The sequence below is a fragment of the Populus euphratica genome, unplaced genomic scaffold, assembly GCF_000495115.2.
Source record: "Populus euphratica unplaced genomic scaffold, PopEup_1.0 scaffold58.1, whole genome shotgun sequence".
Classification (NCBI taxonomy): Eukaryota; Viridiplantae; Streptophyta; class Magnoliopsida; order Malpighiales; family Salicaceae; genus Populus; species Populus euphratica.
In genome coordinates, this window is record NW_011499864.1 from 514410 (window position 1) to 527888 (window position 13479).

General features: G+C 33.2%; 1 protein-coding gene across 1 annotated transcript; it reads left to right on the forward strand.

The window, feature by feature from the left end:
- Positions 1-1866: 1866 nt before the first annotated feature.
- Positions 1867-8752, forward strand: ALE2 (Protein kinase superfamily protein). Its single transcript, XM_011026216.1, has 9 exons — positions 1867-2374; positions 4996-5079; positions 5253-5366; positions 5449-5556; positions 5634-6002; positions 6089-6349; positions 6683-7072; positions 7272-7512; positions 7759-8752. Exons 1-9 carry the CDS (start codon positions 2311-2313, stop codon positions 8468-8470), a joined length of 2343 nt encoding a protein of 780 aa, XP_011024518.1. The 5' UTR covers positions 1867-2310; the 3' UTR covers positions 8471-8752.
- The last annotated feature ends 4727 nt before the right edge of the window (positions 8753-13479 follow it).

A 13479-nucleotide genomic window follows, 5' to 3' on the forward strand; every position in this document is an offset into this window, starting at 1 on the left:
GATGCCTTTAATGCTAGGCTAGAAGCGGTGAAGATCATATTAAAATTGACTCGAAATACTAAACTAAAATAACTTCAACTTGAATAATTCCTAGGTGGTGTGAGAGCTTATAAGTAGTCAAGTTTTTATACCATGACATCAAAACAAATTTTATACCATAACATCAAAAGATAATGATGTCGTTATAGCTAGTTTTAAGTTAAGAATAACTAAATAATCTCTAGAAACCATGATTTTTATTTGGATTATATGAGCATAATTAATTAAAAGGGAGAGAAAAAAACTAGTAAGATGATTTTTTTTTCAATTTAGCGCATAGTCATTTATCTAAGCATAATTTGTTTTTATATTTGGATGCGTTTTAAAAGTTTATTTGGTTTGGAAAAACATCATATTAATATCTCTTAATTGTTTTTTACGGTTATAATATGTAGATAAAAAAAAATAAAATAAAATATTATTTTTAAATAAAAAATATTTTTTGACAAACATTATGCACCACAATGTCAAACATACACTTATAACAACTCATCATCTTCCATGCAAACTCTAACATAAATTTGGATGCGTTTTAAAAGTTTATTTGGCTTGGAAAAACATCATATTAATATTTCTTAATTGTTTTTTACGGTTATAATGTGTAGATAAAAAAAAATAAAAAAAATATTATTTTAATATATATCAAAATAAAAACACTTTAGAAATGAATCTCAATGATATTTTCAAACACATTAATCATCACTTTCCCAAAAGCTAGTGTATTTTTTTAATTGGGCTAATAAGTTTAAAAGTACATCTACTTATATAATTATCTTAATGTGATTATTTATAAATTATTTTTATCAACATGACACTTCTACTTATCCTCCATTACCATATAAGTTTTTATATCCAAATCCACAAATTAGTTATTGAGTTGGTTTAAGAAGTGGAACCTATTGCTCATATTTTGTTTTTTAATCTTGTTATTTCTAAAACAAGTATTTTTTATATGGTATAATGATATTAAAAATATTTTTCAAAATAAAAAAAATATTGTTTTTATATATTTTAAAATAAAAAATATTTTAAAAAATAATTATTATTACACTCCCAAACAACACACCCCTAAATTTATTTAAATTGTTTATTCACACTAGAATCCAATAATAAATATCAATACGACAATGTTAATAATAAATTAATATTGTATAGTTGAGATATAGCATGGATAGAGAACTCAAACCAGCCCAATCATTAATTAGAAAAGAAAAGATGAGCAATGGACTTGCCGGGCCTATTAAGCATTTAACATGTAGATTTGGACCTAATGTTTATTTTCTCTCTCCTATTCCATAATTAACTTGGTTTGAGTTGTCAATTTACATTATAGATCAATTATAAAATTATAATAAATATTGCTATTGTAGTTGTGATGATTAATTGATACAACTTGATCACTATTCTATAATTGAGCTTTAATACTGATAAGACATCTACGCGTTCTTAATCCTGGAATAAAAGAGAATATGCACAAACAAGTTTGTCCACGTGTTTATTTGCTTTTCAAGCGGAAAAAAAAATCATTTTTTAAATTATCATTTTTCTGTTTTTAAATTAATTTAAAAATAATTTTTTAAAAATAATAAAAATATTATTTTACCTTTAAAGCAACCATCGCAATAATGCCAATCAGGCTCGTACAGAAACGGACCCTTATAAGGCCAAATGAGAATTTAACATGTGGATTTTTCCATAGGGATTTATTTGAGCGCGAAAGAATAAGTAAAAGGACTACATTAAGAAAATTACAAACAATAAAGGACCATTGAGCTTATTAACCCTCCCTTTGAAAGAGCAACACCAACAACAATTAACACTGTACGACACTCGCAATTAAAGCTGCCTCCTTCTGCACTCTCTCTGTTTCAACAAACTCTCTCTCTCTCACTCTCTCCCCTCCCCCTTTCTAATTCTCTGGACTCCCAATCCCTCCATTATTCCTTCTCCAACACAAGCCGCTATACTCTCTCCACTAGAAATTTATACGTATGCGAGAGTATCTATACAAATCTACTTGTTTTTCTAGATCTTTACCGCATTTTATGGATCTGCAACCCCACTCCACACTCACGCTGTCTAGATTTTTCTCTTTCCTAGGGTTTTGATTTTGACCGACCGTTTACTCTCTCACTGACCAATGCTTGACACTGAACGCGACTGTGAGCTCAGCCGGAGCTCCTCGAAAATCCGTTGGATCTCCGGCAAGCTTCAAGGTCGTCGGTTTTGACAATGCTTTTGCTCGGATTCTGGATTTTGGTTTGAGTCAAGATGCATACCTTGGCGACATCGTTGCTTGTTCTTTGCTTGTCTAGCTTTGTTTTTACTTGTTTAGGTAACCGTTTCTTGCTCGTGCTTCTTAATTTAACGCCTTCTTTATTTTTTTTTATAGCTATTTCAGCTTGATTGAGCTAGAGGCAGCTGGATTTTCTGGTCAATTTTACTTGCATTTTTACGAAAGCAAGCTAAAAGTCTCCTTTTCCTTGCCTTTTTGGCTTTGACGCTTTTAAGAGTTTAATGTGGTGTTAATTGTGGTGATTTGCTGTTTAGCACAAACTTTAGCATTGCTAATGTGTTTTTTTTTCTAATTAACGATCAGTAGTTTCAAGACATTAAATTACGTGATTTTTCTGTGGCTAATTGGAGCGATTGTCTTTTATTTCTTATGAATTTGAGGTGTCATGGTTGTGCATTCATGTTTCTGCCTCTTTAGGTAGAAACGATCTCACGGATTTGATTTCTGTACCTTCTGTCTTGAGGTTCAGGACATTTTTTATGGAATTGACAGAATTTTGGAAGCATATGGAGAAGAATTGCAGAATTCGAACATTTATCCACGCCATGTCCTTGAATGGGATTTGGTTTTGATATGCGGGGATAAAATTGAAAATGATTCTAAAAATCTCAGGAAATAGACACAATGTCTGATGTTTATTTGCTAAAATTGAAAGAAAGCATACATGGCAATTGTTTTTAAAAATTGATGAACTAAGTCTTGTGATCTCAGATAGATAAGATATGGCATTCATTATAAGCTCAATGATGCTAATAAATAGATAAGATATGGCGTTCATTATAAGCTCAATGATGCTAATAAATAAAGTATAATATCAAGGTTCTAAAAGGTATCGCTCCTCCTGATGCACATTGCTCATGGTCTTGCATATCTTACTTCCTTTGTTTCTTTCTTGTTTGTTGTGAGGGTAAACAGTCTGATATAGTAGGATATATGCTGTAAGTTTGATATGTCTATTTGTTTGAAGTTTCTTGTCTTAATTACAAAATAGGAATCCCCATTTTTTTTTCTTCTTGAGTCTCAATTTTAACACCAAAACTTCAAATTTTTATTTTATGTATAAAGGAGATGTATAATGATGAGGAACTACTCTAGACAATGTGACCGAGATTCATTTAGTCAAAGGAAATCGTCTCATTTTTTTAAGGAACTCTTTAGAAATTCAAATCTCGTTCCTAATGCTTTTGTTAAAAGTACATTAACATCAGTTTTACATTTTGGCAATGTGAAGAAATTATTCACCTTTTATGATTCTTTATTGGATTCTCCTTGGTTTTTTCTGATCCTCTAAATCATGATGCCTAAGCCCGCTGCCTATGAATGTTCACTTTATCCTCCTCTAAATCATGATGCCTAAGCCCGCTGTTTATCTGAGAACTAGGAAGAAGGAAAATTCTAGGTTGGCATCTATTCATTGACTGTACTTTTTATGAAATCAAGCAATGACTTTAACTTTAGCCTGTTTTTTTTAGGCTTTAGGAGAGCAATTAGTTTTGGGTTGTTAATCTGGATATTTGCTGTTTAGTAGGTTAAAATGATCTTGCCAGTTTTTTGATAGCGTGGTTGTCAAGTGTACTGTATGTATTAAGAGATTAGCATGATCTCACTGGTTTCTATACCTTCTTTCTGGAGAACTAAGAATTTTTTATTTTTAAAGAGGGCAGATCGAATTTGGAAATGCAATTTCTGTCAAGTATAATGTACTTTTGTTTTGTGCTGAAGGATAGCTTAAATTTTAACACACGCCCATAGAAATTGAGAATGATGCAATAAACCTGAGGAAATAGGCATGGTGGGACATGTTTATTTGCTAAAAATCAAAAGAAACCATACATGGAAATCTTTTTATGCTGAAAAGGCATTCACTTGCATAAGAAATTGATTACCCAAGTCTTGGGATTGGATAAGATATGTTCTTTGTAAATTTGACAATGCTGATTCATCAAGTAACTGTTTTAGGCACTATCACTTTTACAAATTCTCCTAGCCACTCGATTTCTGTCCACATGGAAGGAAACATCTTATTTACAAATATATATTCACTATGTTTACAGTTGGATTTACACTCTAAGCATGATGTGTCTCCTTGTTTTAAGATTCTAGTCTTAATTATGAATTGTCAGATTCTTAAAATCTTGAATTTATTATGAAAATCTCAATTCATTTTGACATATAAAGGAGATGTATGATGACGGGGAACTACTCCATATTGAGAACACATTAAGCAGCCAAGTTTCTTTGCATAAATAAAATCATCTCATTTTGTTTCACTGATGGAATTCAGTAGACTTCAGATGCTTTATTTAAATCACCCTAACAAAACCAGTTTTAATTTGGTCAACGTGAACAAAAGAATTTCCATTGTTTATGCTTCTTGGAAATTCTTTTTTCTGACCTGTTTAACAGGGATGCCCATGCCTAGTTTTGTGAGATACATTCACTTTATCATCGAGTTTGTTTTTCTTTTGCTTGACTTTTCTATTATTCATCAATTGTTTTCTTATCCATTCCATTCATCCTTGCACAGTTATGGCATGTTAGATATCAATTATTTGCATATGATTATTTTTGGTTAGATTCCTTGTATTATTTATCACTAAGGGTCTTGCAACATTGCTTCATTCAAGAAAACCGACTTATCCGCTCTCTATCTTTTTCAGGACATCCACTACTTCATATGTACTTGTCTCCTTCTTTGCAACCAAGCTGGCCATTATCTGTGAAAGACATTTTTGTGAGGCATGGTAAGCTGCCAAGGCCAATGTCATGCTGTAATGGAAAAATTCAATGATAATAAATTAAGGCACTGTAGTCTGCTAGTCATCTTTTTTTATTTCATAGATGCCAATCTTTAACTGTGTGTGATTAGCTGTGTGTTATTGCTGACTATGGATAACATGCAACCTACTGGTTATAGGAATGTCAGTTGCAATGAAAATGTCATTTGCTCGACCGCGGCCATCTCGAAATCACGTGGTTAAGCCTTCATTGGGCCCTATTATCTCACCTGCAACTTCTTTGGTGCATCAAGGTACCATTTGCTCTCAATTTCTCAACAACTTGCCTTGGCACTGCTGTTAGAATTTCAGTAACACTGCCTTTTCTTTTTTCAGCTCACCCCCCTGTTCCTAGCAGTGCACCCTTACCAAGACGCCATGGTGGTCATCATCATCACCATGGGAAACCTGTAGTGACTGCTCCATTCCCTTCAGAAGAGCAAAGTAAAATTCGGCAGCTGAAGTTTTTAGTTCTTTTTGAGATGCTTTTGCTTTTATGTTGACAAAAGATTTTCTGGCAGGCTGTGATCAAATATGCACAGAGCCACTCACTGCATCTCTCTCTGGCTCACCATGTGGCTGTGTTTATCCTATGAAAGTTAGACTTCTCCTAGATGTGGCTCCGTACGCTGTTTTTCCTGTAATGAGAGAGCTAGAGAGTGAAGTTGCAGCAGGCACGTATCTGGAACAGAGTCAAGTGATAATAATGGGTGCAAGTGCCGACAGTCAGAATCAGGGGAAAACTGTCGTGGATATCAACTTGGTTCCTCTTGGAGAGAAGTTTGATAATACTACTGCAATACTTACATATGATAGATTTTGGAAAAACAAAATGCCTTTAAATATAACTCTTTTTGGTAATTATGAAGTAATATACATTAGTTATCCAGGTAGTAATCTCAATTCTCTTGTAAATCTTCATGGCTTTACATATAGTATTATAATGGTTATGACCTAACTCCTTAGAGTCTACCAGGGATTCCTTCTTCACCACCATATCCAAACTACACGGGGAGTGGTCCGAGTGGAAGTGCAGGATATCTCCCCATTACTGCTAATTTTGTGAGCAAGACCCAGAGGATGAATCTTAGAACCATCACCACCATTGCTCTGTCAGCATTTGTGGTTTTAGTGGTTTGCATTGGGGCAATTGCTGTTGTCGTGAAATGGAGGAAGTCTGGAAGACCATCTAGTGCTGTTGGTCCGGCATTTACATCCTCTATAAATAAAAGATCTGGTATGTCCCTTTATATTCATTCTGTTGCAAATCTATTTGGTCAAAGTGTCATGTAATATTTATGCTTTTATATCTCCACTTTTGAATGTCAATCCTGTTATTTTGCAGCTTCTACTATAGTTTCTAATGGAGAATACAAGTGGGAAAGTTCACAGAAATGCATGCTATCAAAATCTTTTAACATCATTTTGCAATTCTCTTTTGGAATAGAGCATAAATTTTTAGTAGCTGTGTTTTACTGTACTTATTTTGTATCATCTCTAAATAATTATTATTAAATAAGAGGAGTCCATGCCTTAGTTAATTAGTACTGGATTGCTACATGTAATGCAGGCATTGGGTCTTTCTTGTCAAGCAGCATTGCAAGCTCACCATCAATGTCCCTCATGTCCAACATGGCTACTTGTATGCTCTCTGTCAAAACATTTTCATTCGCAGAGCTTGAGAAGGCAACAGACAAGTTCAGTTCAAAGAGGATTTTAGGTGAAGGAGGATTTGGTCGTGTTTACCGTGGGAGTATGGAAGATGGAACTGAAGTTGCTTTTAAGGTGCTTACAAGGGACAATCAGAATGGAGACCGTGAATTTGTCGCTGAAGTTGAAATGTTAAGTCGATTGCATCATCGAAACCTTGTGAAACTTATTGGCATATGTATTGAAGGGCGCACACGGTGCTTGGTGTATGAACTTATTCGGAATGGCAGTGTGGAATCGCACTTGCATGGTATTTTCCTCATTGTCTTATTTTTCTGTTTTTAGCTGCACCATGTGCATTCTGTATTTTGTCCTGGATACCTCCTGATGATAAGGAGCCTCTCATTTGGTAATATTCATTCAATTGTCTTGCAAGTGATTTTATTCTCCTTGAAATGAGAAGGTAAAGTGAAGTTTCATGTTCAATGCCCCATTTATTGATGTTTTAGGTGTTGACAAGAATAAGGGACCTCTTGACTGGGATGCACGGTTGAAGATTGCCCTTGGAGCAGCTAGGGGATTGGCCTATCTTCATGAAGATTCTAACCCTCGTGTAATTCATCGAGATTTTAAGGCTAGTAATGTTTTACTAGAAGATGACTTCACCCCCAAGGTCTCTGATTTTGGCTTGGCGAGGGAAGCAACAGAAGGAAGTCATCATATATCTACTAGGGTCATGGGAACTTTTGGGTAATTATGCTCGCCTCGCCAGTTTTTAGTACTCCATAATTAACAGATTTATTTTTCATCACCAGTGATGTTGAACTGTATTTATTTTACTATTTCTTATCGGGGTTGGTGAATTCTTAACTATCCGTGAAAGTCTGTATGAGTTATGTTGGCTGATCTTTCTTTTATTTTGTTCTTTACATGGTACTGACAGTTATTCAGATATCACTTTAGTCCCTTGTTAACTCTTAAATTTTTGGTTTGTAGGTATGTTGCCCCTGAATATGCAATGACAGGACATTTACTTGTAAAGAGTGATGTCTACAGTTATGGGGTTGTGCTGCTTGAGCTTCTGTCTGGAAGAAAACCTGTGGATATGTCCCAACCTCTGGGACAGGAAAATTTAGTGACTTGGGCACGCCCGCTGCTAACTACTAGAGAAGGATTGGAGCAGTTGGTGGATCCTTCCTTGGCAGGAAGCTATGAATTTGATGACATGGCTAAAGTGGCAGCCATTGCTGCCATGTGTGTTCACTCAGAGGTGACTAACAGGCCATTCATGGGTGAGGTTGTCCAGGCTCTGAAACTGATATACAATGACACAGATGAGACTTGTGGGGACTACTGCAGTCAAAAGGAGTCCTCTGTTCTGGAATCGGACTTCAAATGTGATCTTGTTCCTTCGGACAGTAGCTGGTGGAATGCTGGCGGGGCCACCCCTCGGTTAACTTATGGGCAGGCCTCATCCTTCATTACGATGGATTACAGTTCCGGTCCACTTGAAGAGATGGAAAGCAGACCATTTTCAGCTTCAAGTTTAGCCGGGGATGGCCTGTCTCTGCCAATTAGACACATGAACCGTTCTGGCCCCTTGAGAACTGTAAGAAGTAAACCAGCCTTCTATAGATTAAGGGGCAGCGTTAGTGAACACTGGGGGCTCCTGTCAAGGCGTTTTCGGAATGACGGGTATTGGGTTTGAGGTTTTCTTTCAAGAAAGTGTACAGTTCAGGAGGACCATTAGATTTCTGTTTAACGGTCGAATGATGTAGTTTAGGTGTTTGGTATTCGTGGGGTTTCCATGTCTGGAGGAGATAAGACAGGCCCTTGCTTCTGATTTTGAAAATCCTGATTCATACTACACAAAAGTTGGAGATGTAAGATGAATACTCGTATTGTGTATCCATTTAATTGTTTATTACGGTCCAATGCTGTACCAGTTACCGAATGACTTGGCTCTGCTTCAATGACAAAATTCTCAAATTACCCGCCGCCGTGTAACCATAGTTATTAACAATCAAAGTGCACTGTTCTGTTTGTTTACGTGGTATACCGCTTTAGCTTTTAAAATCAACTGCGTAAATATGATGTTTGGTAACCAAAGAAAACACCTAACTGTTTGTATGGGACCTATGTTTTTTGAGTTGAAACCGCCGGTTCCACAAAGCAGTTGATAGCTGCTGCTTCTTACGTCTGTCAGGTGAATAATTCACCTGTTTCTTCTCGCGTCTGCCCAGGTGAATTATTCACCTGGACATTCTTGATTTCAAGAATGAACAGTACCCTGAATTAATTTATATAGTCACTGTTCATGCAAATAGCGTCACGTGAATTATTTGGCATTATTGATATAAACATGTCTTTACTAGATCGCGTCTACTTGATAAAAAATTATATTTAATTAAAAATTAATATTTAATATTATTTAATAACATTATATAAATTAAAAGAACATATGATGATATATTATTTATAAAATTTAATTACAATTTTAATTTTATTTCTGATGATATTTTACTTGATTTTATTGCACGATTTAAAAATTATAAAAACTATAGTCCTTATCAAATTAAATGCTTCTTACGTCCGCCAGGTGAATAATTCACCAGTTTCTTCTCGCGTCTGCCCAGGTGAATTATTCACCTGGACATTCTCGTGTTAGTGTGCTTCTTACGTCCGCCAGGTGAATAATTCACCAGTTTCTTCTCGCGTCTGCCCAGGTGAATTATTCACCTGGACATTCTTGATTTCAAGAATGAACAGTACCCTGAATTAATTTATATAGTCACTGTTCATGCAAATAGCGTCACGTGAATTATTTGGCATTATTGATATAAACATGTCTTTACTAGATCGCGTCTACTTGATAAAAAATTATATTTAATTAAAAATTAATATTTAATATTATTTAATAACATTATATAAATTAAAAGAACATATGATGATATATTATTTATAAAATTTAATTACAATTTTAATTTTATTTCTGATGATATTTTACTTGATTTTATTGCACGATTTAAAAATTATAAAAACTATAGTCCTTATCAAATTAAAAATAAGTTAATAGAATAATAAAAAATATTTGATATAAAGTATTATTTATTTAATGATGTAATAATAGTAATTAAATCTACAATATTTAAATTAAAAATCATCAATATATATATATATATATTAATTATTTTATAACCTTAATTTAAAAACTATCAAGTAAAAAACAAGAAAAATCACTTGGAAGTTGTGCCTATTACATGGAAAGTTTTCTTGAATACAAATATGGTTCGGTAGCTATGTTTTAGCATTTTCATTAATGGTAAAAATATTAGAAAGACTTATATAGACTGTGATTGTGGCTGGATAACAAATATTTTAACATAAAAAAAACAAGTCGTAAGGGATTTTTTTTAATCATTTGCATTCATTTCCCTTCATATTAGTTATAACTGCGCACAACAGCTCCACAATAAACCATTACTATGGCATAACCCAAAACATAACTAATAGCTCTGTTTCTTTCTTTCAAAAAATTAGAAGGAGATCACTTGATAATGTAGCATTTGTAGAATTTGATCGAACATTCAAATCACAACTACAATAGCTACCACAATACCAAACATACTCTTACGTGTTAGTGTTAACGTTAGCGTTTCTTTAAAAAATACATTAATTAGCTGTTTGGTTATAGATTGTTAAAACATCAAAAACATGGGTCTTATCATTTATATGCAGCAGGATCTCAGTTTTTAGGAAGCAGTAAAATATTGTTTTTTTACAAGTTCAAACTGTGGTTGAACTTTTTAGAGATGAGTAATGTGGAAATTTACCAGAAAGCATAATGTTCTCTTCTTGTTTGGTTCTCGTTTGCTCTTTTCATTCATGTTCTTTCATTTGCATTCATTTCCCTTCATATTAGTTATAACTGCGCACAACAGCTCCACAATAAACCATTACTATGGCATAACCCAAAACATAACTAATAGCTCTGTTTCTTTCTGCACATTCAATTGTCATTCATTTCTCTTTAACAATAGAAAATGAACAACAACAACAAATATTTCCACTTCAAGCAACAACCTAAAATATATACGTAGATCGAGCTTAATTTAAGCACTAGAGTTTAAATTTCCAATGGGTTAGTTCATTGGTCTAGTCTTATAGAAATTTTAAGTTAATTGTTGTGTATTGTAGTGAAGATCTGTTTATTTCCTTTTATTAATCACTTGTTGTTTACTCTCGATTGGTTATAGATTGTTAAAACATCAAAAAGATGGGTCCCATCATTTATATGCAGCGGGATCTCAATTTTTAGGAAGCAGTAAAATACTGTTTTTTTACAAGTTCAACCTATGGTTGAACTTTTTAAAGATGAGTAATGTGGAAATTTACCAAAAAGCATAATGTTCTTTTCTTGTTTGGTTCTCGTTTGCTCTTCTCATTCATGTTCTTTCATTTGCATTCATTTCCCTTCATATTAGCTATAATTGCGCACAACAACTCCACAGTAAACCATTATTGTGGCACAACACAAAACATAACTGATGGCTCTGTCTCTTTTTGCACATTCAATTGTCATTCATTTCTCTTTAACAATAGGAAATGAAGAGCAACAACAAACCTTACCACTTCAAGCAACAACTCGAAATATACATGTAGATCAAGCTTAATTCAAGCACTAGAGTTTAAATTTCCAACGGGTTAGTTCACTGGTCTAGTCTTATAGAAATTTTAAGTCAATTATTGTGTATTGTAGTGAATATTTGTTTATTCCCTTTTGTTAATCATTTGTTGTTTACTCTCAATAGTTATATATGATAATTTTTCATTCGTTTTTTTTATCAACGAAAAAACAAGACGAAGAGCAACTTGTGTAATTGCAATCAACAACCCCACCATGGATATCAACATCATGCTTCATTCAAACACCTTAGTTGTAATTTTTAATGGGTACTGTGCTTACTGCACTGGTCTCCTGATATGGTAATTTTAAGTTTATTTTTGTTGATTGCAGTGAATTTGATCTGTTTATGCCCTTTTTTAATTCACCTGTATTTTTACTCTCATAAGCCATTACTGCTAATTTTTCATTCTATTTATTCCTTCCATGTATCTGCAGTTATTTATGTGTTGGTTGCTATGTTAAACATGTATTTATTGTTATATGCTGCTGATTGCTACCAAGTAAATAAATGTAAATTAATGACATAATTAATTTTAGTTGCTTATTAGAACATCCCCTGCTTGTTATGTTAAACCGATATTCATTGTTGTGTGCTATAGATTGCTAACAAGTTAATAAATATAAATTAAAATAATAATTTCAGTTGCTAAGTAGAACATCTCATGCTTTCTATGTTAAAATGGTATTAGTTGTTGTATATTGTAGATTGCTAACAAGTTAATAAATATACACTAAAATGTTACTTATATATATATAAGTAGAGCATCCCTTGCTTGTTATGTTAAATTGTTATTGTGTGCTGTTGATTACTAACAACTAAATAATAGTAAATTAAATAAATAATTTCAGTTGCTAATTAAAACATCCTGCTACCAAGTAAATAAATGTAAATTAATAACACAATTAATTTCAGTTGCTAATTAGAACATCCCCTGCTTTCCATGTTAAAATGGTATTAGTTGTTGTGTATTTCAGATTGCTAATAAGTTAATAAATGTATATTAAAATGTTACTTATATATATAAGTAGAGCATCCCTTGCTTACTATGTTAAATTGGTATTGTGTGCTGCTGATTATTAACAACTAAATAATAATAAATTAAACAAATAATTTCAGTTGCTAATTAGAACATCCCTTACTAATTGATGAAACACAGTTAAAGGTTTATGCCATCGTGGGTAGGTTATTATGTTCTTTCCCCTGTCAAGTTTTTTAGTTCACACTTCACATCATTCAATCTTCTTTGAACTAGTTTCTTAGTTTATTTTTCCATCTCTTATCAGCATCAAAGCTATTGTCAGCTACAGTGAATTGTGTGTTTAATTATTTCTTGCATTGTCAACCAAGCCGCTATAGATAATTTCTTTATTTATGTTTTTCATTCCTTGTCAACATTCAAGCTTTTGTGATTCTATGGTTGACCTTTTGCTGCATATGTAATTTCTTGTTCTGTTACTATCTTATTTTAGGCCTTATCATTATTCAATCTCTTGTTCATATGGTTAATTATTTGTTTAATTTTTCTTTACATTGTCAACCATAAGCAATGGATGGGTCTGACACATATGACAAAGCTTTTTGAAGCAAGGCAATGTTGCACACATTTTGTGACATTTGCATTACAGCTATTGAGAGAGGCATGAGACCAAACATATATTTTGATAAAGTTAGCTGAAAATTTATCGTACAGTCATTCAAAGATCAGACAAGACTTTCATTATCAAAATCTCAGCTTAACAACAAATGGGATGGGATTAAAAAGGGCTGAAAAGTGTGGAAAAAACTAATAAATGAAATTGGAGTTGTTTGGTCTACTGAACTTGGAACCATCTCAACAATTGATGAATGATGTCAATAAAAAATTTAGGTTAGTTTGGTTATTATGTTCTTTCCCCTGTCAAGTTTTTTAGTTCACACTTCACATCATTCAATCTTCTTTGAACTAGTTTCTTAGTTTATTTTTCCATCTCTTATCAGCATCAAAGCTATTGTCAGCTACAGTGAATTGTGTGTTTAATTATTTCTTGCA

Coding starts and splice junctions, on each gene's coding strand:
- ALE2 (XM_011026216.1), top strand. CDS start 2,311: ATGCATACCTTGGCGACATCGTTGCTTGTTCTTTGCTTGTCTAGCTTT. Junction 5,367..5,448: donor AACTTCTTTGGTGCATCAAG/GTACCATTTGCT, acceptor TTCTTTTTTCAG/CTCACCCCCCTGTTCCTAGC. Junction 5,557..5,633: donor ATTCCCTTCAGAAGAGCAAA/GTAAAATTCGGC, acceptor ATTTTCTGGCAG/GCTGTGATCAAATATGCACA.